At 46.7% G+C, this 27510-nt stretch overlaps 1 protein-coding gene and 1 non-coding gene across 2 annotated transcripts; both read right to left on the bottom strand.

Moving 5' to 3' along the window:
• Nucleotides 1–2418: 2418 nt before the first annotated feature.
• On the bottom strand, nucleotides 2419–21250 carry LOC135903194 (somatomedin-B and thrombospondin type-1 domain-containing protein-like). Its single transcript, XM_065433596.2, has 4 exons — nucleotides 20822–21250; nucleotides 10805–10999; nucleotides 8594–8723; nucleotides 2419–5351 (listed from the first exon to the last, which is right to left on the bottom strand). The coding sequence occupies exons 1-4, from the start codon at nucleotides 21126–21128 to the stop codon at nucleotides 5078–5080; spliced, it is 906 nt and encodes a 301-aa protein (XP_065289668.1). The 5' UTR covers nucleotides 21129–21250; the 3' UTR covers nucleotides 2419–5077.
• On the bottom strand, nucleotides 16880–16954 carry TRNAP-CGG (transfer RNA proline (anticodon CGG)). The gene has a single exon. It is a non-coding gene; the product is annotated as a tRNA-Pro (tRNA).
• Nucleotides 21251–27510: the final 6260 nt, after the last annotated feature.

The raw sequence follows: 27510 nt of genomic DNA, 5'->3' as shown, positions 1-27510 counted from the left end.
TACACGTAGCACGGAGTATCCTCGAATGTTGCGATGCTATGGGTGCACGAGTGGCAATGCTCCAAATTGATCTCGAGAAAGCGTTTGACCAGGTGCCTCATGACATTCTTTTGTGCATTATAGATTATGTGAATTTGGGTAGAATAATTAGAGAGGGAGTTGCCATGGCGTACTGGGACTGCTCGACGCGGCTTATTGTCAACAAGCTGGTCAACAACTGATTCGGACAGTATAACGCAGGCTGTCAAATGCGTTAAACGTTTTTGTGCTGTAAGCGGCAGCGCGGTAAACTGGGGTAAGTGCCTGGGATTGTGGCACAGGGATTGGCGTGGGGCCCCAGATACTTTTGCCAACATGAGTTTCGTTACGACTCTGGTGAAATACTTGGGTGTGCCCCTTCAATGCTACAAAGACAGTGAGTCGTACTGGAGGAGTGAAGTGGATAACCTTCGGGACAGGGTAAACAAATGGAATGGCTGGAATTGGTCTATGTTTTCCAGAGCCACAATTTGCAACATATTTTTAGTGAGCAAACTTTGGTACATCCTCCAAGTCTTGCATTGCTCAAGGGTAAACATCCAAAAAATTCACCGGGTGTTCGCAGTGTTTGTGTGGGTATCGTCTTGGGAGAGATCAAGTCGCACCAATTTGTTTCTTCGAGTTCGAAATGGGGGACTTGGATTGTCACATTTGTTTTTGAGACAGGTAGTCAATCGCTTTTTTTTCTTCAGAGACGCAAAAAACCTGTTTTTATACACTGTCTGCCAACTTCGCCTGGGCAAACATTTGCCCGAAATGGTTGTCTCAACGGGCAGTTTGCCAGAGGGTGTTTATGGTGTTCTACGTTAAGTTGTGGTTTCATGCAGGTTTTTGTCAGAGCGTTTTTCACTTCAATATTTGAGTGACGTCAACCGCAAAAAAACTGTACAAGGACCTGTGTGATGTTGTTCTTCCCGTGCCTTTATATCGGTCTCTCTACAGAGCTAGCCATAGGCACAATGTTCTGAAGCGCGTTAAGGCGATGCTAGTACCGTCAGGCGCTAAGACGTTGTTTTTTAAATTGCACTCCGGAACGCTGACTGTCAAACCGTGGCTGGCTGAAAGAGGTTTCATTGTTTCTTGGGGCACTCATTGTACAATTTGCAGGCAGGAGGAGACAATTGAAAATGTTTTTCTGCATTGTTGGGATGCCGTTTTCCTCTAGGATGTGCTCCAGCGCACAATCAAAAAAGATTTCCCCCTAGATGCGTATGGGATTCGCTACTTGCCAATAGAAAGTGATGGTGGTACCCCATTTGATGTGATCATGCTTATTGCCCTGCATAGTATTTGGAAATGTAGAATGTCGGTAAGGCACACCGATCTCGATGCACGAGCGGCTCGCCAGTATTTCAAAGAAAGCATACGGAACTTTGTAGAGGAACAAAAGTTGCTGGAGTGCATCCCAGAGTGGTTGCCACGTGTGGAATTGTTATTGGCGATAACGAAATTTTAGCACAAGCGCAGCCGCACAGGTTCTGCGGTCGTTTATAACATATTGTGAGTGCGCCTTTTGATTATTTGTGAATGTGTATTTTTATCCGGGTCAATCACCGGCAATAAAGAAAAAAAAAGTAGCTCAGTGGTAGAGCGCTCGCTTCGCATGTGGGAAGTCCCGGGTGCAAACCCCGGCACCTCCTGTGTGGTGTATAATTTTTTTATCCCTTTATTTCGCAAAACAAAGAAAATAATTAAATTATTTCGAAAAACGATACTACGTCGATTCCACAGAAACAAGTAATATTTCCATTTCTCGCGCTGGCTTCCACGCCTCCACGTCGCCAAAAGCGCCGTTTCTTGAACGACAACACTTAGGACGACTGCAGGCACATCAGGTGTGTTGCAACAAGCCTGAACGAAAGGAAGCTTTTTCCACTTTTTAGTGGCTGCTGGCTATGCGCAACAATAAATCGTCCACACATGACTCCGTTTATCATTCCGGGGGTGTAGCTCATTCGTAGAACGCTCGCTTCGCAGCCTTTTCTACATTGTTTTGCTGGAAACAGCGCAGTAGTGTTTCTATTAGTTGTGTTTGATGAATTATCGTCGATAAGCTCGACTCAGTGATTCATGTTATTCGCCAGTTCTTTAACTTTGTGATGTTCCTTTTACTACGTCTCCGTGTATTTGGGCTGCGTGTATGATGATGTGGATGAAAAGGCTTTGCTTTTCTTTCTGTTATTTTTCTGGCTGATGTCAAGTGCTATGCTTTTCATTTACACAACGTCTAAAAAAATTGCGTATTTTCCTCCCGCCTTAACGGACGCAGGAAATTTAAGTACCTATTAAACACTTATGATGGCACACTTACCTTTACTTCCTGGAGGAAGGAGTCACTGCTTTCACATAAGAAAGCCCACACGAGAAAGTTGACTCACGGAAATGGTAAAAATATTTATTGGCACTCGCTAGCCTAAGGACCTACCTTCTATCAACAAATGTAAAAAGGTGCAATAAGTAGCATGTTGAATGGAACATGAGAACATGTTGTGTAAAACTATCGCAGCTTCAAGATTCTGAGAGAAAGTGCCATCGATTTCCGGTCCAGGCAAACTAGAAGCTGAAATTCTCGTCGATTATGTTTAACGCATCTAATTATGCTGCTAAGCAGTAAAGTTCTACTCATGTTGCACTAGAAAGCATTTCTGAGAAACGTCAGTGGCAGTAGATTTCTTTTTTAGCAACGTCACCATAAGTAGTTTCACGCGGACTACACAAATCGAGATCAGAGATTGAATAATACGTTTCTACATATCTGCCGAAACGCCTTAGGTTGCAAAAGTTAATTGCCAAGCATAATTTATCCTTGAGAAGTGTGATGCTGGCGCAGTCAGATCATTTCAATGACTTTTCACGTGGATGCTTAAGTGAAACAAATTTGATGGAAGGAATTTACATTTGCTTCGAGATTGCGTTGTGAGTATAACTGGAAGATATGAATGCTGCGGTGAGAAATTCCTGGCATTGTCCGTCGGCGCAGGCACCTACATAAGCGTGGAAGAAGGCAGCTAAACGCACTGTCTTAAGACGAAAGCTTGAGTCTGAGTACTTGGAGATGCGATGCGCAGTAGCGAATGCTTTATATCATGTGGCAGCAAAGTATTATTTTCCAGAAACATGCCTCAACGCGGGAAACGTATGATGAATACTCTCACATAAATGCAGCTTTGGTTTTCATGATGTAGGCTTGATAGCTCGTGGCCCACTCTCGGTGAAAGTTGAAAAATATTCGTTGTAGAATACGACGTCGACATGATCTTATGTTGGGAACGGCATACAGCAGCTGCCCGCTTACACCAAGAGAGTCAGCTAAATTTGCCCAAAATGCGATGTCATATAAAAAGAAACAAAGTGAAGTACGCACAAGTGCAAATCAGCGGCAGTCGTCTAGTGATTAACGAGGGTGGTCAAATGAAACGCTGTGGTCAGGCAGATACTCTGTGGCAATAAAAGTCCAGGCCGATGTGTTCCTTAATGTGTTGCAAAAGAAGCACTAGCGTGTGCACAAACAGTTGCAAGCAGTACAAAGAGAAAACACGACTTATCCTAAAAGAAAAAAAAAGAACGTTTATGTTCTTCTCCCATATCCAAAGACGTGGGCGTTGTAATGGTAGTGCGAGGTAATATTGTTAGAGTTAGAGCTATGTCGTTCGCCGTGGCATTGGCCCCTTGTGCAAGTTAGAAATCTTCACATTGTTCCTAATGTCTCCCGATAAATTACGCCAAATTGCGGCATCCTGTAAACAGCCATTAGCGATTACGATTACCGAAGCTGGCATTACCGATTTTCAACAGTTATGTGGTGCCATCATACCATCGCGGTCATCCTTCGTGCCACGATATTCGTCGTGCAATCCTACTCATTGTAATAAGGCGCACACAGACGCAGAACTCAACCTATTGACGACAGGTGAATAAATAGCCTGACGACCATTCTAGAGCACAGCGGATCTGCGTGTATCATTAAAATTTAGAGTCTTATAGGCATCCTTCGTGAGCACGCTGTATTAGTGAACGTCGGCAGTAGCACCACAACTGTTAACCCTCACTAGAAAGACAAAAAAGGAAATGCGCTGCCCCACTCTTTAGACTTTCCAAGCACATACGCAATACCAAAGGACTACAAATTCCGTAGGTTGCCACTCCGTCGTTGTCTGTCACTACTGGCCACCGGAGCAAATACACGACCGCACGAAAGCAGCGTCAGCAATGGCATGTCCTTGGATCTGTGTGTAACGAGCGAACAAATTAATTGCATATATGATGTGAGAACAAGGCAAAGCGCATTGCTTTCAGGCAGGAATTCGCATTCGGAGACTTTCGAGTTAGCGACGCCTCCATCGCACACCGAGACTTCATTTCTCCTCGTCCACTAGAAATGCCTACCACATTTTTTTTCTGTGCTGACAAAAGATTCTGTCATAATTGTCGAAGCACAACTGTACTCAAAAGAGAAATTTTTGCAGTGTGGTCTCTTCCTGTCATCGCCACAGTGTATACCCTGTCGAACATTGTAGCTTTTTTGCGAAAAGGCATAACATGACAAAGAATTTGGTCGTTCCCAAAAGGCAATCGAGCTGGGAAATAAACCGAAGCTTTAGAAGAATGCCAAGCTGGCTTTCCCGCATTTCACATTTCCCAACTTATTCCGGCCGGCGCACTGCCGAAATCCTGTATAATAGGCTGCTAGTACATTTTAGTTTCATGTATCTGTACGTATATTCTTTCCCATCATAGCTAATTGCGCAAAGAAAAAGCAACGGACCACACGTCGGACAAGTAATTGCTATTTTGACGGACGCTAGCCGCCATGTTCTTGGCAATAGTGAATTGCGGGAAAGGGCGCTTTTCTGATGGCTTTTGCGACTCACTCTGTCATCTTTTTTCAACTGGGCAACGAGTCAAATCTTGTTGGCGTCGGCACAATGTCACAATAAAGACATACACAACACTAAAACAGTGCCTTGCTCAAAGGCTACCCATGTGCCGGCCTTTCGTGTGCCGCTCTGCCTCGGAGTGAGAAAGCGGGGGGAGCTGACTAGACGAAGATGAAGTCCGGCTGCCGTCCTACCGCACAGCGGTCGGTGCGCTCGATGCGCTGCCAGCGGCCGTGGCAGTGCAAGTGGCCGAGGGCCGCGAACCGCGACGTGCGGTCATCCAGGCCGTGTCCCGTGCAGCGGTGGCCCAGGTGCTTGCGCATGGCTGTCACCTCGCAAGACACGCACAAGCGCTGGCCTTCACGCAGCGCGCTGAACGATTCCAGGTTCTCACAGGCCTTCCGGGACTTGGTCACCTCGAACAGCACCACGTATCTGCGTGGGCGGTAGGAAAAAGGGACTCTTGTAACGCACTTACGCCGTCTCTCGACCCTTCATTTCTCAAGTGGACGCAAGCGTTTTTTGTTACTTGACTGTACTGATAGCAACTCCATTAGCCCTCCCTTATGTAATGCCTCCGGGCCTTTAAGGTGAAAATAAATGAAAATAAATGAAATAAAATATATTCTGGTGACGTGAGCTGTGAGTGGACGTTCACGTGTTGCCGATAACGTCAGGCTCTGACTGCGCATAAGCATGTTGATGAGAGGGAAATTGTCTTCTGCTGTATGGTATTGGTGACTGTTCTGCGTGTTTCCCGTTCACTATCTTTTTATTTCTATCATTCTCTTTATTTTAAATTTCTGAGCTGCTGGAGTTCATTTTTCACGAATTGTACAGCCGGCCATATTCGGCCAGGATTCTATCAATTAGCAAACAACATTACAAGAAGAACAGCCTAAAGGCAAATTTTTCTCACTTGTTCTCTATACACATGAACTGAAACAAAATTGAATGTTCCTAAAGGCGTCGAGATTACGCATACTTTGCTGGTCGAGCTACTTAAAGCCGACAAAGCCTCTATTGTGGTTTGAAGAGATGAACAGTGATGCCAACAACGAGTGGCCGCTGATAATCCAAGGGCTGGGCAACTCTCCGCCACCCTCCTTTTTCCATACATATATATTACAGGGAACAGGTTGTAATATCAATCCGGAGCCATTCGGCTACTATTCGCCAGGCGCTATCATGAGGAACTTCAAAGTCCAGCAGTGACCTCAAATAGACAGCCGCGTCTTCAGCATAACATCATGTTTCTGTCACGCAGTAAATTTTGCCGCAACATCCTCCAATTCGGCGCAGGTGGCGTGAACAAATACGTCTTGAACATAGTCTTGCAGCTATTCTGCCAAGTTTCTCCCACTGCCATGAAAACCTCTACGACGCAGAAGAATAATTACAGCACCAAATATTCGCAAAACTTCAATGTTATACTTGTAATCATTGCACATGCGCGATAACTCTCATTCTCAACCTGTGGCATGTTTGCTTATTGTCGCGCAGATATTTCCGTAATTTCTACCAGAGTCGCTGTAACGTAAAACTATTCCAAACTTTTCTATTTCAATTCTGCAATAAGCCCTCCGCGATTGGTAAAAACATTTTTTGGGGGCAACCCTCACTTTGCCTGTCTGCCACGCGACGTCACGAAAACCGTGCGACGTTTTTCGAACACTTTCGGCACGTTTACGACCGCGTCCTGCCAACTCTACTTTGCTGAGGATCAGTTTTAGTGCCATTCATAAGCTTCCGTTCCATGCCGCCACGATTTTCGATCAACCACAGCAAGCTAACTACGGGAAAACAGACCAATCGCAGGCGCCGACACCACCCTCTTCATCCGGTTATAGATATTCAGTGCAGTGGCTCGGCCCCATCGAATTCCTTTCCACTTGAGCGGGCTCCTCGCCTCTTGTCAGCCAATAGAATGAGACAAGCCGCGCAGTGTAGGCAATGTTATTCGTTCTTAAAGCAAATAAACATGACATCCTATGAACAAGGAAATCGTTTTATTGGTTTGTTCATACAACTTTGCCGGTGACCGCTCGATGCTTGCGTCGGCAGTTACGTAAATTTGACGTCAGGAGATTGGAATAAAACATATTGGAATGGTTTTACGCTACAAGGCCCCAGAATAAAACAAAAATATGCAGATCCCACGAACTGCGGTAATATGTGTAAGCGAAGCTTTCTACGCTGGTTGCTTTGATTGGCGATAATTAGCGGTAATGTTGACGGCGAAAGTTTGATTTCTTCAACGTTTGTCTAACACGAGAATGGTGAACTGATGTTAAACGTTACCTTGCGTGTACCACTGCTGTTTTTCTGTGTCGTACAGAGAACACACAGGGAGAGATGTTTGCTTGAGGCGTTGTGGTGCGCCATATTGAGACGGTTGAGCATTGTAATTGCCTCACACAGCACATCGTATCGTGGCAGAAGTTTTAAACTTGAATTCGATTATAGGGCTGTACGTGTCAAAACCACAATGGGATTATGAGGCACGCCGTAGTGGAGGTCTCCGTATTAATTTTGACCCTGTGATGCTCTTTAATATGTCCCAAATTCTAGGTGCACGTGCGTTTTCTATTTCACCCCCGTTGAAATGCGGCTGCCGCGTTCTGGATCTAATCCGCGTCCTCTATCAATACCATAGCTACAAAGCTACCGCGGGGAGCACACAAGTGTTGATTTGACGGTCGACCACTTCCGTAATGTCGCCTGGACCCAGCGGTGCACTTTAATTAATGTCGTTCTGCTTCTGTATGCCCTGTGTAATTTGTCCGCTTGACATATTTGCATGGTGTTTATTTTTCAGAATTAGCAGGAATGTACTGTACCGTACCCTTGAACTTCAGCCTATGCAGTTTCTCCGCAACCACTGTCTTATAGCAGCAGCGTTTCCTTGGCTTCTCACGTCACCCCCCCCCCCCTTGTATGGGAAGTATCTCTTCCCCTCCCTCCTCTCTACAGTTTTTTCTATGTCCCTTCTGGACTCGCACGTTAGTAGAAAGGGAAGCGCTGTAGTTTTTGCAATGCTTCTGAGGGGAGTCACAGATGGTGGTGGCGATAAACTTTATTGAAAGGGGGAAGTGTAAAGGGGGACGTGGCTGAGGGTTTGGGCTCAAGTCACAGATAATGGCAGCTGTCAAGAGGCTAATTGGCGACGTCTGGGGAGCTCTAGAGGGCACTGTGCACATTCGACGCGGTAGGGTCTAACAAGTTTCTCCTTTCGCCTTTACTCTCTGTCTTGCTCCTGTCATATACAGACATGACATGTTTGCAATGGATTACCAACTAGCCCGTACCCAAACTCTGTGTCATATACACACCCTTTGAAACACCCCCCGACGCACTGTGCCAGACCGCAGCGGCAGTAAGAAAGTCGAAGGAAGAGGCAAAGAAATCTTAGCTGTAAATGAGGTCGGCTTCTTCGGAGATACCAGCCAGTACAGAAATAGAGAAGATTGGGTCTAGACAATGAGGCGTGGCTAATTGGGCAAGGCTGAAAAGGCTCTTCAGAAACTAGGCAAGGTGAATGCAAAAAGAAGCGCTGACGTCTTCGCTAATAAGATGCATAGCATAAGGATCAGGTGAAATTTTCTCCTACGAACATTTCTAACGCAAGTTGTGTTCATGAGTATGGGCCCAGAGCACGGGTTCAGGCGATCGCTTACGGTTTCGCGGTGGTGTTGTTCTCCTTGCTCAGCTCACTCTTGGGCAAGTACTTTAGGTTCTGTCGGATGTCGTACGAGTCGTTCATAGAACGTAATGGAGAGAACGTCACGGGAAGCAGCAGTGCCGTTTCTGAAACAGAAAGATAAAAAAGAATGGCAGTTAGGCTGCAACACGCGCAGGCGTATTCTTCAAGGAAATCACTGTCTCCCGAGGCCGCGCCCAGTGAGGAAACGAAATGCACGGTGTAACATCAAGTGAACGCCAAAGCAGTATAACGCGTCGGGAAATTATAATCGAAAAGTATCATCTAGCTTCTCTTGCTAGCAAGCCACTGGTAATGAGAGGACCTGCGGTGCATCTTAAGAACTTATAGAGCTGACAATGTGTCATGATGCCTCATAATTATATCGTGGTTTCGTCACGTAATATGCGAGAATTTAATTTTGATGTGGACGGTACAGGACGCATGCATGCCGTTAGTTGTGGTATTGTCTTGCACTTGGGATGGCTTGGGCTAACCCAGCTAGAGATGACCCGCTGCTTCACGAACGGACTACTTTGTGACTTGGACGTCCTCATGCACATACCACAGATGATGGCTATACAAATATTGCTTTAGCGTTTTTCTACTTCAACCTAAATGGCTCAGGCTCCACCCATATGGGCACGATGCCAGTCCATATGGGCTGGACCCGACCAATATTGACCTATCTCTGATAGTCGACTGATGGCAGATTTTAGAAAATAATAATTATGGGATTTTACGTGCCAAAACGACGATCTGATTATGAGGCACACCGTAGAGGCAGACTCTGGAAATTTTGACCACCTGGGGTTCCAGATTTGGATAAAAACATACGGGAATAGTTTTAGGTTATCCCGGCCTTGCCTCTATTTATGCGCCGTTAACATTAACGGAAGTTGGCGGACTTGTGCGGACGTCTTTGCCTACATCTATGTGACGAGGTTGCAATACTCGAGCAGACTGCGTGCACATTAGGCTTATGGAATGCACCTCGCGCTACGTCTGCAAAAGTAGCACGGGTGCCGCAAAAAAAAAAGAAAGAAACAAGGTCAGAAATGGCGCTTCCATGTGAATTGCTGGATCGACTGCACGTGCGTCCGCGCTCCAGTGTTATATCGAGCGACAAAGTTTGCCTCGAAGGAGGCAGGGGTGGAGGGCGTTGACCTCCACAGGCACCATTGGTGTGACCCCCGATGCTGTCAGGCGCCGCGAACCGCTCTTGACGCGAGACACGAAGCAGGCACCTATGCGGAGACACCCGCTTCCAAGAGGACGCTCTTACGCCTCCAGCAACGTGCGAGCACTTGCGCACCCTGACAGGACAGCTCCGTCATACACAACGCCACGCACTGCGCGCGGCGTCACATCGCGGCAGTATACTCTCGCTCCCTTCCGCGTGCGCGTGACGGAGCTCGAGGGAAGCACCCTCGCTGACGGGCATCGCGTCGGGCCTTGCAACAACGGGAGGCACACAAAAGCTTCCTGCCGTACTTCGTTATTAGGGCCGGAAAAGGCGCGCTGCTCAACGCAGTCTGTTAATAAATACGCATGCGTCATATCCAAGGAACGACGGGATGACTCGTGCACGGAACTGTTATAGGTACGGCCTGTCGCTCCCCGAGATACCGCATACGCTAACGACCGAGACATACGAGTACAGTCTCTTGTCATTATTATCACACGAGTCGTCCAAACATATCGCTTGCGGGGTGTTATATCGATCGTTCCTACCAAAAAACGCTTGCAAAAACGGCCTGTTATGTACGTGGAAGCTTGTAAGTGTACTTGCACTCTAAACACAGTTGCACCCTTTGGGGTGCATACTTATCACACAACGATAATCGTCATCTGTCTTTTCCTTTCTTTAACGCGGCGAGCCCGGTACTTTCCAGTAACGAACGGCATGCGCGTTATCAGCATGGCATAGCATTCCCGACAGGAAAGTAACGAGCGCAGCGTTTTCAAAAAAGGAAATGGGGGCACGGCAGATGACGATTACTGTCGTATGGCAAATATACACTCCAAAGGGTGCAAACTTTCTAAGAGCGCACTGGCAATGCGGAGAAACCCAAGTAATCAGTTTCTCTAGATTTCAGCGAAACAGCATCCCTAAGCAGATCTGTGTCTCGAGAAAGAGCTCAGCTATAATGGCTGCTCCTGGCCAGCCGCTTGCAACGTAACCTACCTCTGTGGATCTTGTCCTGTGGCTTGCTGTTGCACCGGTGGCCGTAGCAGCCGCGCCTTTGGCGCAGCTCGCCGCAGGACAGGCCCCCATTCCGCGGCTGCTCCAGCACGGTGCGCTCGCGACCCATGCCTCCGGATCCGCACTCGGTGTCACACTCGGACCACGGGCCCCACTCGGACATCCGGCAGTCCGTCACTGTGAGAAAACGAGCGGAACACACAATTGGTGGGAGACGCCACATCGGCAACGATCGTCGTTAGCGGCGCTGGCTAACACACCCAAGGCCAGTATAAGCAGACATGCCCAAATACCCAAGGAAATGCGCGAGAGGATAGCCTCGGCCGTAAAGCATCGCACGTCCCGATTGGGAATTCATGGGTTCAGCTCCTATCAGTGGCAATTTTTCTATGCGCCCAATTTAATTTTCCTTCTGGCGTTCAACTCATGGAGGCGCACTGGCAGCTAACCGTGTCATTGACTGTGGGTTAGTGCGACTTCATGCAGCATACTACGACCTTCGTCATTTGGTGAACCTGAATGTTTACAGTTGACGCCGAGGGAGATACAAAGGAGATACAAAGGAGACATAGACACCCACTACATCACGCGTGTCAGGCCACTAGCATCGAAGTGTAATTATGTGACTAGGTGATAGGAGAGTTCGAGAATGCCTTTTTCGAAAGCTTGAAGATCAGAATTTTGAAAAATACTGGCACCTTGGAACGGTCGAAGGACTCACTGTCATGCACGAACGCGTCAAAACGCTTCATTTCAGTAGGCGCGGTATGGCGAAATTAATGGATGCGTCCTTATTAAAGAGTGCGGTGGCTCGTGGCCTGCGTAGGGTTAGTATTATTCTTTTTTTTGGGGGGGAGGGGTGGGAGAGGGGTTGGCATGATTCCAAGGAATAAAAGTATGTTCGCCATTCTGACGAGAAGCTCGAGAGCAGTGAGGTCCTCCTTGGCGGGACTCTACGTCCAGGAATCCGGTTGTTCTGCACTGACAATTGTATTTGTATCGGACTCGTTTTAATGTTGTGAAAAACCAAGATACATGCTTCATGTCGAGCGTGCCGCTGTCGCACACTGCAACAAACAAATGTAAAAAAAACAAATAAAGAACGGTAAACTTATATTTTTATTACAAATAATTACTTTCTCTTGAAGAAACATTATTTAATTTAAAAAAAATCATTTTTTTCTGTTTGTGGTCAAACGCAGATCTTTTTTTGTTTAACCGGGGTTGGTCCCCATCCCGTAAAGTCAAAGATTTGTCGCGAATACTGTGAGCTAAATGAGATTCGTTCGTCTATTTGCTATCCTAAATTAAATTTGTGTGCAGCTTCGCCAGCCATGCGAATATAGACAGATAGATCTGCTATGGGCGAGTCGATCAGTCGTAGTCTCTGAACACGATACAGTTGCAATCAGAGCTCGTAATGCCGCTCAAAGAATGGCTATACAGGGTGTCCCAGCTAAATTTAGTCAGCTCTTTAATATATGCAAATGCAACATAGCTGGACAGAACACTGGTGATGTTGTTTGCCTTGGCTTGGAGATATTCAAACTATTCTTTCCATTCCACCTAATTAGTTAATTAGTCTTCAATAATTAGTCAACTTCTCAAATATTACAAGTAAATGAAAAGTGTCAATGAGAAAATTGTAGAGTGACATGAAACACTCCGGTAAGAGCTTTCTGTTGCTAAATACGTGCTACGTAGAAGTGTTTTTTCTGAGCGTGAGTGAAGCCCGCAAATGCACGCAGAATACCCGCGTTACTGGCCTCTCAAGACACTTAGCGTGTACTTGTGAAACACATTCCTCGTTCTACGCGCTGTATGCATGTACTAACTAGCCGAAGCCTCAGTGCTTTGTACCGAAACGTCTAAATACGCTGACATGGAACGCATGAGGAATTCTGACTCTTTCAGGTTGCGCCTACTCGCGGAAGGTCGATTCTCGAAACGATTTAAAGCGCTCGTTCACGTAACGCACGAACGCGTCAAAGTGATTTTGTACATCGTTCTTGACTCCTAAGCACTTCCTGGCGATTGGCTATCATCACGTGCGGATTACAAAAAAACACGAAGTCTCGATTTCTTTTTTCTAAGCCGCACCACAGCAACATTTATTAGTCGCATTTCTAAAGACTCCGCCTTGGATGCTTCGTGAGAAATCGCAGCATCAGCGGTGCATAGTTCAATGGTCCAAGTAGCACCGCTAGAGCAAGCGTCAGTCGGAGGGCTATCCAAACGAGACAGGAACACTTTCTCCGGTCTGGTTCGGAAATAAATTAGCACAACCTCATTTGGAACGGTGAGGGAGCGAATTGGGGCATACATTGAAAACATATTCTGGTTCTCTTTTTCTGGTGCTGCCCTGTTACTTCGTGGGCATCTTCACTCTTACGTCGTACTGATCCTGATCGCAAGGTGGCTTACACGGCAAGGAAGAAAGAACGTGAGGGTCCCAGCGAAGGCAGCGCGGTGTCTTCTTGTTCTGGAGGCATTGCATATGACCGGGAAGTGCTGACAGCGCTCTGACCAGTGTCGTCTTTCATTTTTTATGTTGGGTGTGCGGGCGTTTTTGCCCAAAGGCTTTGCTCGCTCCAACCAAGCGTTTTTCGTCTCACAGTTGTGACGGGCTGCTTCGAAATGTATTGGCCGAACTGCAGCCACTTGGATTCTATCACACGAAGTTCAGCACTAGAGTAGTGAGCACATTACGTTACACTTGCTGAATTTTCACATTTTATGAGAATTAAAGTTATGTTCACTGATCGCATTGTTAGAAACATCGCTGCGTTCACAGCAACGGGCCCCATTATGTACCGGAACAAACAGGCTGTTTCTACTCAAACTGAATGAGCAATAATTGCTACACCACGTGATTATCGTATTGCGTCTATCTGCCAGTGAGAAACAGCTTAGAATGTGCTTTACCATGGTGCCAGTTAAGATATAGCGCCGTGTTTTAATTGGCACTGTCAGGCACATGATAGCGCTGAGTGCGTGGTCTGTCTCTTTCGTAAACACCTACCCATTGTATGATAGCTACCGTGCAGAAGTTTTCGGTGTGTAGTTGCCAGAAACATTAACGCAGACATTGTTGCTTACGGGACTCTATTTATTTGCTCCAGCAAAAGCTTTAATGGTGACTTTTAACGAGCGTGAAGCGATCGGTTTTCCCTCACCTTTTGTTAACATAAACCAACACTCATTCTGCCCCTGCTGAAATGTTGAACACAAGCTAGCTAACAATAATAAAGAGATATTTCTTGTTACTGTCCGGTCTGCATAAACTGATGCTGAACAGCAGATGTTGAACAAGAACTGTGCATGAATGTATGAGGCCTACTTGTTTATTATTTATTTACCGATTCATTTATAAAACGAGCAACCAATTACTACTGTTGCTACTACTACTGCTGCTACTACTGCTATTTCTACGACTGCGCCTTGTACGTTGACCCCAACTTTACGAAGCGAGAAGCGACTCTTTGCAGATCTCCGTGCTAGGGAAGCCGAAGACTCCCCTCGCCCACCCGTGACGCCATTGGAGCACGTGCTCCCCGACACCCCTGCCGTCACGGTCCTTCCCTGCTACTGCTGACGCTGCGGCTACAGACCATCCGGGGTCATCAGTCGTTGAACCCTTCTGGCACCCCGCGTTCCCTTCTTTCTCCGGCGTGCATAGTACACTTAGTTGGAGCCATGCCAGACACGCGACACGCGAATATCTCGCGATCCGACGCAAGCGGGGGTGTACTGGGTCGCCGCAACCCCCCACAAACGGCGCCCGTTATGTGAACGAACTGTGGTGCCGCAGGGAAATGCCTCCGCCCTGTGCGCCGAAGCATCTGGCCTTGAAGCAAGCTCGCGTCGCCAGTCAGTGAACTCTGCCCCGCGTTGCGCCGGAGACTTCGGCCCCTCCGCGGCTGTTCTAATGACGGCTTGGTGAGCCGGCGGGCTGTAATTCCTTTGTGCTCCGGGAGGCATGTAAGCTCGGCCGAGCGTGACTCTCTCTCGGCGAGGGCGAGATTCCTTCACGATCTCTATCTGGCTGTGCCCTTGAAACGCAAAGACCTTGTCTTACGTAAACGGCAGGTTCCGAACGAAGCTGCTCGGACAGAAATTAAAGCGGGTCTTTGCCTTCGCTGTCAACATCCCGTTATTAGAAACGTGCCCACGTGTTCGGTGTTGTGCACTGACTTCTGCGAAGCGTGCACGAAAGTTGAAAGGCCCGTGTAACCGTGCAACGTCCACCGTATCGTTTCATTCTGAGGCGTAGGCATCAGCGCTCGGCTTGGTAGCTCAACATTGTGATTTACGCTGGGAAGAGCTAACTCGTGGCTACGTAGTAGATTGTTCAGCGGGTCAATTAGTAAGTCCTTAATTGTTATAATAGTTCAGTTCTTGCTCATATACGTTTTTTCAGCAAATCTACACACTCTTCGTGGTCAGACGCAAATATCAGCAAGTAGTGATAATCTTGCTTGATATGTACTCATGCTTGAAAATTACAGGCTTAACAAAATCATGTGTAGTTGCAGCGACGGCATATATAGCATATATGGTAGATAATTAGTCTAGGCGAAACATTGTCAGCTGGCTTCGTGCTCACGAATATTTATTCTTTTTTGACAGTCTTGGCACATGGGAGGCAGTGCAAGGGATGGTCATATTGTGACGCAGTGTAAACTGACATTAAGTGAAACGTTAAAGATATATATATATATATATATATATATATATATATATATATATATATATATATATATATATATATATATATATATATATGCTGTAGAAAAAATTGGAGGACGCTTAAGCTTCGCCTTCAAGAGTGGGACGCGACAGCGTTCCCGTCGACCCGCCAAGGGGTATAAGACAATGCGCTACGCACAGCAATCACTTACGATGCGCCCCGCATCGGACTTAGCGCCCACCTATCACGCGGTGAACGTCGAGCAACGCAGCGTTCGGCGCGACAACGAAACGTGCGCCTGAGCGAACGAAACGAACCAAAGAACTCGGTGTCTCGGAGGGAAAACGATCTACGCGAACGATCACGCCAAACGTCGTGATCGGCACGGGCAGAGAGATAGTAATCTAAACCGGAAGCACGGCGAAGCGTCGTCAGGGGAGAGGGAGTCCCGCGACGCGCCTGGCAGCGGTCCCAATGCGCGCGCGGCGCGCCTCCTGTCGGGGCAGCGCCGTACATTGAGAGGAGGGGGTCTTCTGTGTTTGCCGCAAGATGGCTCTGCGTGTGCGGAAAGCGCAAAAGAAATGCAGCGGAAACGCACTTCGCAACTCGTGTAATTGTGACTTCTGTACGTTACATGTTCATAATTACCGATATACACCGCAGTATAACTTTCCACGGCTGGTTTCGAAGGCAACACCGCATTCACTAGAGGCGCGTTTGCACCGCTTGGAAGCATCGAACTCGTGGCTGAGTGGTAGCGTCTCTGTCTCACACTCCGGAGACCTGGGTTCGATTCCCACCGGGCCAATCTTGGAAGTTGCTTTTTATTTATGAAGAGCCTGCCGTGATTTATCGCTCACGGTCAACGCCGCCGACGCCGACACCCGACGCCGATGACACCGGCTTTTCTGCGACACGAGCTCCTTAACGCTATCGCGTTAAAAGACGAATAAACGGGGCAGGCGGGCACTGCAAAAGAAGTTGGAACAATGAGTAGCTCTTTGTCTGGTTTCTTCGCTTCTCGTTAGTTTTATACATTTTGGAGCCGAAACTTGGGCGCTATGACACTTGACTAATAACTTCAGATTGTCATAATGACGAACTTCAAAGTACAGCACCCAACGCTGTATTTCCTTACCTAACAAGCTACTGTCAATTCACTTATATTGCACGGCACAAAACAGCTCTTTAAAGACCCTAAGCCTATATGTTAAGTGTATGACGTAGTATAGTTCTGCGGAAACCCGCAAGGTGGAGAGAAGTAATGAATAAAGGGAAAATCAGACATCCACCCGTTCGTAGCAATTGCTATAAAGGAAACCCAAACGGGTTCCTCGAAAGAAAAGCCTCATAGTTGAAGAAAAATTCGTCCTGGTCCGGGACTCGAACCCGGGACCACCGCTTTTCCGGGGCAGCCGCTCTACCATCTGAGCTAACCAGGCGGCTAGCTAGCGGCTAGGGTTTCCTTTGTAGCAATTGCTACGAACGGGTGGATGTCTGATTTTCCCTTTATTCTTGTTAAGTGTATTAGCGAGTGCGTGCGTGTACATTTGAATTACGTGACTGTTTTTAATTATTATAATTGTGGTTTCGGTAAAGAAAGGAATGAGCTTGTGTGCTTTAACTTCTCGCAACTGCACAGAGGTATAGAATGGGTGTTGCAGGCGACGGCTCGGGAATAAGTTTAGTCGCCAGAGTTTCTTTCAAGTGCAGCAAAGTGAAAGTATATGCGAGGCTTGCATTTCGCCCCATGGAAAGCGACCGCCGGAGTGGGGATTTGAACCTCGGACCTCGTTCACGGCAGAATAATGACATAGCTGCTCAGTCACCGAGTCGGGTGACAGAGCAAAGGAAAATATACCATTATTTGCGTAGGACAATGGTAATACCGCCTGCTTGGTTCAAGTTAAAAGTAAAATTTGCTGTATGAATGCCAGCGAGGCTAGCAGCTGCAGGTGGGCGAAGATTGTCGCCGGTGCACTTAGCAGTCTTCGGTTGACACAGGCGATCAGCACTGATGCATTGCCTGGGCAAGGTGACCATACAGCTGCTGAATTACAAAACTTCTCGTTCGTAGCGCCCTTTGCCATTGGCCTGTCGCATTCGCTGATATGTTCAGCATCAGGATGGACTGAAAATTTTCCTTTCTGATAATTATAACAATAGAGTTTTGCGTATGTGTGTGTGTGTGAACACGGGCCCGGACTTCATTACCTTGCTTTCCTTGAGACGTCGTTAGTCATTATGCACGCATATGCACACTCAACTTCTCTTTGTTTCTTAAGTTAATGGCTACGAAATAAGAAAGTGGAACATAGCGGAAATCACAAATGAACCTGTTTCCTAGCGTAAATGAGAAAATTAGTGAAATTAGGTACCCGATGTTAGTGTGCACAAAAGATTGTGCCATAATGTCTATAGCGAGACAGTACGATGTTTGGCTGCTCGTTCGACGTCTTGCTCGTGATAAATGTTGTTATAATGGGTTGCTTTGGGTTGCGAGAGAATGCCCAGTACTGATCAATTGCATCAAGCCTGCTTTCAATAAAAATTTGGTTTGTCTCGAGTAAAGAGGGGGATATCTGGTAGTAAATATGTCCAAAAAAATTACGCTGTTTCTTAATATAAGTACGTAAGAGAAATTTCCTAAACGTTCGTTTTATGTGTTGAAATATTTTTTTTGATCCACAGCCTCCACCGTGTTACTATGTAATTGCGTAGCTTCATAACTCTTTATCAACAGTCGTCGCAATTCGTGGCTCAGAAGGACGGTTCCCTACTGTCCTCTCCCCTTTCTGCCTTTTAAAACTCTTACAGAATAAGTTAGCTATACTGAAGAAAACCGTCTGTTAGGGCAATTAAATAGTGCTTCTTCACTCACTTCAACCCTTGTATTGCCAAACACCACCGTGCTCTCATTCTCGTATCTTCAATTAGGTGGCGAGCTGGAAGCGAACAACTTGAAGGGGGCTACAAACCGATGAAGGAGCAAGGACCATGGAAGTGAATAAATCGCAGTCCCGAACGTTGCTTTTATGTTGCCCTCACCGGCGCACCGCCAGACTGAATTGTCGCGGTGCATTGTAGTTCCCATGCCGGACTAGGCCCATATTCACGATCAACCACTTACGCTAGAATTGTTCGTAAGAAAAATTTGAGTCAATTATGAGGCGACCTCAGGCGGGATGCGGCTGCAAACGCCTCCCCATTTCTACTAGTTTCTCCCCTTCAAATGGCATATTCAACACTAAAGCGCAACGTTAAATGAAGTTAAACTGCTAGGAAAATTCTATCAACATGCTACTGTGATTTACTTGGGGAAAGAGGAGGGGTGAATAAATTTGTGTGGATGAGCTTAACGCCCAACTTCTGTTTTTTTTAAATGTTATTTCGCACTAGTGTGACGTTATGGATTACAGAGCCCTTTTCCCTGTTTGAATCATTTTCGCAGTAGGAAAGTTCTCGAAACTTACTAGGATAAGTATTTTGTCCTTTGAAAATGCAGTGTAGTCTTTCTTCTTTATCGACAAGCAGTTAGCTGAACCCTTATGCATGCGCTATAAATATCTATGACATCCTCGTATTGCAGTGCGCCAACACAAGGATATATTCGCCAGTCGTATATTGTTTTCACTTTTCTTTATTTCAGGATCTCTCGTTTCCTCGTAAAGTGTAACTTAATATACAGCCTAATTTAGTACACGCTTTATGTCTCTTTAAACAAATTTATTAAAGAGGGGTTGAGGGTAAACGTAGAAAGCAGAGAAAGAAAATAACAAAAAACGTAGAAGAGAGCTTTAGATTGGGAACACAAGCGGTTTGAGTACCCAAGGACCCAAAGTACGCTTGGGTATTGCTGGGACTCAAGTAGCTTACGTATGCAAGTGAAGCGCAAACGTCTTTTGGCCCTAAATCTAAAACTATCTAGCATAACACGATTTTTGGCGTGAGAAGCACATGGGTTCCAGGTTTATGTGTACTTTCCGTGAGAGATCTCGTGCTATGTGCTCTGGAGATATAGTGCCAACCGATATCCGCTAAAAAAAATTGCATAGATAAACGCGCTGTCCCCAATACGAATTTGAACAGCGGCCAACTGATTATGTGCTTTTGAGTGGCGTTCGCAGAGCTTGAATATCAGAACGACGTTCCTATCGGTACAAAGTTGATAAGCGACCACATAGCAGAACGAAATGTCTTAGCTTGAACAGCTGGAGGCAAAGAGTGCGCTAATGGTCTCCTGGAGAACCGTCTTGCATTGAAAGTAACGGGTACATCCAGGCAAATATGCTGAAGTGAAATCTAGAACAGGTAACTTCACATTCTAGATCTGCTCGAAATATTTAGTTTCAATTTTCGGATATTTGAGGTCATTTTGAATCATTTTGGTATAAAGCGTACATTGCGTGCCTGATTGAAAATGTTAATCAGCACAAAGGCGCACTTGATTGATCTGAGGTTTAACAATACTTTTTATAGAAGCCACAGCATGCATTTCTCGAAATGTATTACTTGCACTAACGCAAACAAGCGTGCTTTACAGTAGCACCTTTATTTAATTGACCTGCTTCCCGTATTTTGCAATGACAGGCACTCTTTCCCTTCATAAATAAATTGATAATTTCACTGAGGAGTAATCTGTACGGAAATGTTACGGGGGCTCTACAAACGCTCGCACACTCGCGCGCAAGCAAGAACTGCGCTGCGCATTTCAGTGAATCGAACCTGCTTGCCAATTTTTATTATGACAGGGAATGTCCTGAAGGTGCGTTATAAAGGAAAAGACAGTCGCAGTTGTACATCTAGACTATTTCTACGGGCTGTTGCCATTCTCATTATTTCAATATTTTCGCCCTTGCGAGCGGAGAGTCCTTTTTGCCTGAAGGCGTGTACTGCAATAGGAAAGCGCGTGCCTCAAAGGGCGTATTTCAAGTGGAGAAAGAATATTGGTGGAAGAATGGTACACGTCAAAAATGACTGCATCACTGCGTATACCAACGGCAGCACATCTGACATCCGTATGCCTTCACTCATCTTAGAAGTATGTCTGTTTCCTTGCAGTACGCCACTGTTTCTACATTTATTTTATTGAGCAATATTAAAGCCTTTGGTTCCAATGAAGCAGGCTACCTCCGGTAGCCGAGCGACTTGGCAACTCGTGTGTTCTAGGCGCACTAATGAAAACTAAGAAATCGTAACCCTTCTAAAACGATGTCGTTCAGTGCTCTGCGACGGTTAATATAAGCGTCGGGGCGTAAAACCGAGCAGTGACGGAATTGTACGCGTGGTTGCAGAGAAAGTGCTCTCACCTCCACAGGACTCCTTGAAGTCGTGGCAGCAGTCTCCGAGCTGCATGCAGGCGTGGTCGCAGTAGCAGGACTGCTCGTCTCGCTCCTCGACCAGGGCGTTGGGTCCGCCGGTGGCGGCGATGGACGAGTGCGACATCATCTTGCGCACCACGCACGACGCGTCGCGCCCGGGGCAGCACAGGCCCGCGGCCCGGCACGAGCCGTCGCCGTGGTGCCTGCGCTCCGGGGCAGCCCGCACAGCCTGGACGCAAAGCAGCAGCAGCCAGAAGCCGAGGGCCGGCCCGAGCCCACTCGATACGCGTGTCATCCTGCTTTCGCTGTGGCCCTGTCGGCGCTACTGCTTGTGTGCGTTTCCTGGCTCCGGCTTCTCGACGTCTGCGCCTCGCGGCCAAGTCGGCGGGTGTGTGGTCGCGGGATTGTCGTCGCCTGGAAGACGTCGATCGCCCTCCTCCTTCACCTCTTCCTCCTCATTCTCGCCTATTCGTTCGTGCGCACTGGCTGGAGAGAGGGCGTAACTGGAGGGGGTACTTACACGGGGGGGGGGGGGGGGGGTCTCCACGCAGGTCTCGAGGCCTGCTGTGCCATCCCTCTCTATGCTTTTTTGCTACAGCTGGCCACCAAGAAGGAGGGAACCGCGGTGGCGTAGAGGAGGGGAGCTCCTCGCCGCTGCGGGGGTGTTTTGCGTGTGCCAGTGTGCGCCTCGTGTGGTTCACAGCGGGTAGGGGGGTTGTGGGGGGTGGGGCTGGTACAGCGACGGGGCCATTAGTGCGCTCGTGTAGGGACAAAAGTCTGAGGGTCGCCCGTACGGTTTCCCAAAATCCGTCGAAAGCCTGTGTCACGCGCGTAGGTCCGGACCGCCCATCAACAATGCATTCGCATTCGGAGAGAGGCGTGAGCAAGGAAAGAAAGCTAGCCGGGGAACAATTTTTTCTCAGACTCACGTGACTGCAGATTTAAAAAAGCCTGTAAAGTAAATCGTTGCAGAAGTACATGGTAGTTTCACCTCCAAATATCTGTGGCACGTAAATGAAGGGGTCAAAGATGAGAAAGGAGAGCGCGATAATCACCAGGAGCTATGTTCAGATCAAGGGTGACTGTTCGCTTAGATGACAGTTTAATCGTATTTTTCCTATTATTGTTATGGAATATTGGATTATCCTGCTGCCGCAAGGAGCCTCTCATCACGCTTATTGTGTTCTTCCGTCAGTCATCGCCAGGAACTTATCTGGAAAGAGCGAAGCACACTTTCTTCACACTCGATGTGCCCTTTTTATTGCATGCAGCGCCATGTCGAAGGCGGCTGTTGTAGAGTAGACTACCGTTAGACGAACGCGGATAAGTCAAGTTTTCGGGTACGAGAAACAATGTATTTAACAATGCAAAACAATTATTTCCTTTGTTGTATAACCTATATATAAGCTGTTTTCTCAGTTTCCTTTTATGGCTTGGTCTTTTTAAAACAATGCGTCAGTTTAAAGAACACTGCTGCGATATTGTGCTGTCTTTTAGCTGCTGTCACTGTTGACAAAGGGAGCGAAGGGTCCCTCAAGCCTTCGCTTGAATGGCTTTTCCCTCCGCCTCCTTTTACGCTGTACTGTGACGAGGCAAATCAATCAATGAATCAATCAATCAATCAATCAATGCGTGAAAATTTCAGTACGTTTAGCTGGGTTAGCTGGTTGGCACTTATTATTGGTGCAATAGGACCCAAAAAGAATAGGATGCAAGAACAGGACAGAAAAGAGCATCACTCGCAACTAAGTTTATTGAGAGCAGGAAGGCTCACTTTAAGCTCCCGCACTGCCATCTTTGAACACGTGACCGCGCCGCCGTTGAGCGCCTTCTGGCTTCCCCTTCCTTTGGCGAGCGACGTGCTGAATAAATGCAGAAAATACTCAGTTGAAGTCTTACGGTTGACCTATTTTTCGACAGGGATATAAGGCTTTCAACCGAAAGCACACACGGAACGTTAGGGCTGCAGATAATTTATACGCCGCATTATTTTCTCCTTATGGCGGGGTGCTAACGCGGACTCCAATTCGCCACGTGAGTTTCCTCGGTGCAAGCGGTACACGACGGCGAGTTTTTCTCTTTCTTCTTTTTCTCTAACCGGGCGATGGTTGTATTTCACCTTATTACTGTGTAACCCGTTGTGACAGTGTTTGCGTGGGAGGAATCTGTAGATAATATTGTTTCGGTGCCATTAAAATTTCCCTGTTGCCTCTCGCAACCATTCGTTTTTCGAAGCTGACAGACCCCGGATATGCGCGATATATACATCAATCTCTGCCCACTTTGCTATGCTATTATTCTATTAGTTTATTGCTAACTAAATTTGTAATTCAGACCACAAAAAATAGACGAAATTAAAATTTTGCGCCCAAAGCGCCTACGTGCTTTTCACTTCAATGAATCTGAAACTTGTTGAGAATATTTTGTTATGCTTTACATACTAAGAACGATATTTTCAGTGAAACTACGCCTTTTTTAATACGTGTACTTGCCACAACATAGCAAGATATGTTTACAATCATGACTGCATGCGTAGTCCGCAGCAGCTAAATGCATACATACGAGCCCTGGCCAGTCGTCTCCTCCTGTTGTCAAAATGCAGATTACCGGAGGCGCAATCTTTGTCAAACTGTACGACAGTCCGGGGACATGAAAAATGTTCTTTATTGTTCTTTATGTTCTTTATTGTTCCCAATTCATTCACGCTCGTAAAATTGCCGGTATCTTTCGTATCCAAGCTAAACACCTGGGCCGTATAACGCAAAACTATTCCAATATCTTTTTGTTCCAATCTTCTGACGTCAAACTTGCGTGACCGCCGATGCAAGCACCGGGCGGTCACCCACAGGGTTGTCTGCGCAAACCAATCAAATGCTCCCCTCGTTCATAGGAGGTCACTTTTGTTTGCTTGAAAAACGAATAACATAGCCTGCACTGAGCGGCTTGTCCTATCTAATTGGCTCACAAGAGGCGAGGAGCATGCTCAAGTGGAGAGGAATTCGATGGGGCCGAGCCACTGCTCGGAATATCTATAACCGGATGAAGAGGGTGGTACCGGCGTCTGCGATTGGTCCTCTTTCTCTTACGTAGCTTGCGGTGGCTTGTCGACAATCGCAGCGGCATGCAACGGAAGCTTAAGAATGACGCTAAAGAGGATCCTCAGCAAAGAAGACTCGGCAGAACGAGGTCGGAAACGTGCCGAAAGTCCTCGAAAACGTTACACGGCCACGCAAAATGTTTTAATACATGCAAATAAACCCATCCTCTCCGGCAGGGGCAAGTCCAGTGCCGGAGCGATCGGCGGCAGCCATCTTTTATTCAGTTCGGAACGGGGCAGCCTGCGGCTATTCAGAAGAAAATTCAGTTTTGTTCGGCAGTTTAATACATCTTTAACGCGTACGCCTCACATTGACGCAGTAAGTTATTGCAGTTTTGTGACGTCGCGTGAGAGGCAGGTGAACTGGGTGCAGCCCGAAAACTTTTGACCAATAGCCGAGGGCTAATGGCAGAAAGGCGTGGAATCAGAAATAACTATTTTTTTGGTCAAGTTATGCGTAATCACTGTGTGCACGTCATATGAGATGGGGAGCTATCGCGGTTTTCGTGACGTCGCGTGACAGACAGGTGAAGTGGGGGTGGTCCAAAAGAGTTTTTGACCAATCGCGGTGGGCTGATTGCAGTACTGGAATAGAAAAAATTGGAATAGTTTTACGTTATAGCGCCCCTTTCTTAATGCAAAACATTTTTTTCCGAGTCAACCCAGTTTTTTGACGTGTATCTAGGCGTTCTCGTGTGTCAATCGCGAAGGTAGTGCAAAGAACAAACGCAACTCGTAAAAATTTACAAAAAATAATAAACCGCGGTTTGTACTGCAGCCGTACAGAGCTGCACGTAGAGTTGCAGCAAGTAACAGAGCTGGTATAGAACCTGCATAATTAGTCGCGACATAGTGGCGACTGAATGCACGAACCCGTATCGCGCCATCGGTGTTACTGGTTCCGGACGCAGCAAAACTGCGCCGTATGTCGAATTCGCCATCTCGCCAGGTGTGATTGGTTGACAGGCACAGCTTGGTTAACAGCTTCGCCTGTTAAGGTTAACAGCTTGTGTACGACCCCTCAGATTGGCTTAAAACGCCAACATGGCTTAAGTTCACTGGTGTCCTGACCCTTTTTCGGCCGCAGCTGCCGATGTTGTGCGGTTGAAAGCACTGAACGTTACAGGGGTGTCTTTTGCAAAAAAAAAAAAAGAACTGATTTCGCGGGCTCGTTCCCGATGATTGCAGTAACAGTGTACAGCTTAATGTGCACGGCTTTTGTCTACCTTTTACAGCAAGAGCAGAGAGAGCTGCTAGAGAGCTGGTGATGCGTGTTGTACTTTCGTCCAAATATCTGGTATACTGTCAGTCGAACTTGTGGATGACCCAATCATCAAGGAAGAACCGGAGCTCTCGCTGTAGCTGCATGGTCTGTTTGAAGGTACTAGCGATAAGGCAATATCAGTTCACGAAAGTAGGCACATGGTCCCTCTTTCGGGCTGGAGGCGACATGGTGAGAAATGGCGCGTGCAAGGTGCCTGTGTGTTTCTGAGTGCGCCCTTACCTATGTGAATCCTGACTAGGTAGTCATGAGCGCAATTACAATGGTTTTTCCTGGTGATCGCACACATTTGTAACCCGAGAAGAACCCTTAGCTTTGGGTCTTGAGCGCATTCGATGGAACGGATGTTAGTTTTGCAGGTATTGTTCATTAAAGGCAAGCTCTGCATAGATACCCAAGAAAAATCGTGCTGTAGAAATGTATCATCGTGTCTTGCATCTTTTATTTCATGTGCGACACATAGCACTGCAACAGAGGTCACGTATAATGATTACGCCTAGAAATATCTGCATCCAGACATGAGTTTTTTGTCCATCAGGAAGTATAATCTCAAATGTGTCCATGAGGTGCGCCTTTCAACGGCAAGATTTTGATTGCTTGTTCGCTTAGGTAGAATGATATTGAGGGCTTGCTCAAGCTGTACAATCGGAGACATGGATATTACAGCCGTATATTGACAACTTTATCGCACTTGGTGGGCATTCTGCGACACTGATAAGTACAACACAGAAGAGTGTGTGCCACCATGCGCGTATTGTTGAATAGCTATGGCATCTTCTGTGTTCGCGAAGATCGCATACCTAAGTACTTGCGAGTCTCACGTTGCACTCGTCTACCAAGGCCAGCCGTTTGAAGAACCTCAAGTACGGTGTTATCGTCCTCACTACCAAACACGTTGCCCTATGCTGCTTTTAGTTAATCGACGAACATAGCGGCAGATAATCGTGTAGAAGTTTGTTAACATTGAACATAACTAACGAGATGCATCGCGTTGTCAATAAACAACGGCGACGTCCAAAACTAGTTGTAGCGTCTGGGTAAACGATGTAGCTTACCCAGTGTAAGTTTATATATGGCCAATTAAATGAGGCCAGTTCTCCAAGACAAGATTGAGGCCGGAAATCCGGGCAGGTACACTGCAAAGACAGCAGAACAGGCCACGGGACATGAGACTTGTTTAGTGGCCTAGCCAGACCCCTGTGCTCAAGCATTCGGGGTGATGGGGTCCGCGTAAAATGTTGCTTGTTATTCAATTCAACAGCTATTCTCAATTGTAAACAATAATTTAGAGACAATGTTAAAAGCACGGACCAAGCGAAGTGCCTCCGGTTGCGGCCATGACTTGCATAAAAATGGGTGCTCCTCCCTCCCTTCCTCAACTGTTGTCAGCCGTGCAACAACCATGAAAGGTGTCTAGAATATTAGCTTGACGGGAACACAACGGGGTCCTTCGGCGTCATAAGTGCGCCGTTCGACCATAGCATTTCCTAATTCAATCTTCTTTTTTCAACGTAGCATGTATAGAGGCAGATACACTTCGACGCGACCTTGACTGAAGATATCCGGAAATTGGTATTAATTTTAATATGCAAACCGTAAGTGAGTAAGAATTGAGAAGTCATGAACATTGATTACGAAATTGTAAAACCTTTTATTATGTACATCAAAATCACTATTTTGTTTAAAATCGCTAATGTGAAGTATTCAGTAGCAGGGGTCGAAGAAACGGCCTGTGAAGAAGTCACCACAAGGAAGGCATCGCATATTCAGCCCAGTTGATCACCAAAATCGGATATGCTTTTGAATCATGAGACATTAACGATGCACTGCCTGCATACAAGATACTGTCGTTTTGTGCGAACAAAGACATGCAGGTAAATGATGACGCGGCAGTGTTTTGCAGTTGCAAGCGACAAACTGCTCAATTACAAGTACTGGACCGTGTCACTATATACCTGCGTGATAGATTTCGCAAAACACATTCAAACGCTTCGCTGTGCAAAAGTTTATACTTCTCCAAACTGTCCGCTCCCAACGTACACTTACTATGCCGTTCTCTTTACAACGTCCCCTTATAGCGGTGATAACACCTGTGCTCAGTCTACAGTGGCCATAGTAAGTCGCTGGCGTATGTAAATAGTTTTATAATTATCCAATAGAGCATCGTCGCAAAATAAGAGACACAGAAAAACACGGAGTTGTTGCAAACCGCAGAAAAAGAATTAATGGCGCTCCCGTATTTGAGAGTACATGTAAGCATTAAATGGCAGCGGGCAAAGCTGATTGCTTTGATATGAT

This window comes from Dermacentor albipictus, chromosome 2, assembly GCF_038994185.2.
Source record: "Dermacentor albipictus isolate Rhodes 1998 colony chromosome 2, USDA_Dalb.pri_finalv2, whole genome shotgun sequence".
NCBI lineage: Eukaryota > Metazoa > Arthropoda > Arachnida > Ixodida > Ixodidae > Dermacentor > Dermacentor albipictus.
The sequence above is the reverse complement of the archived record's forward strand: the minus strand, read 5'-3'. Positions and strand labels throughout refer to the sequence as shown.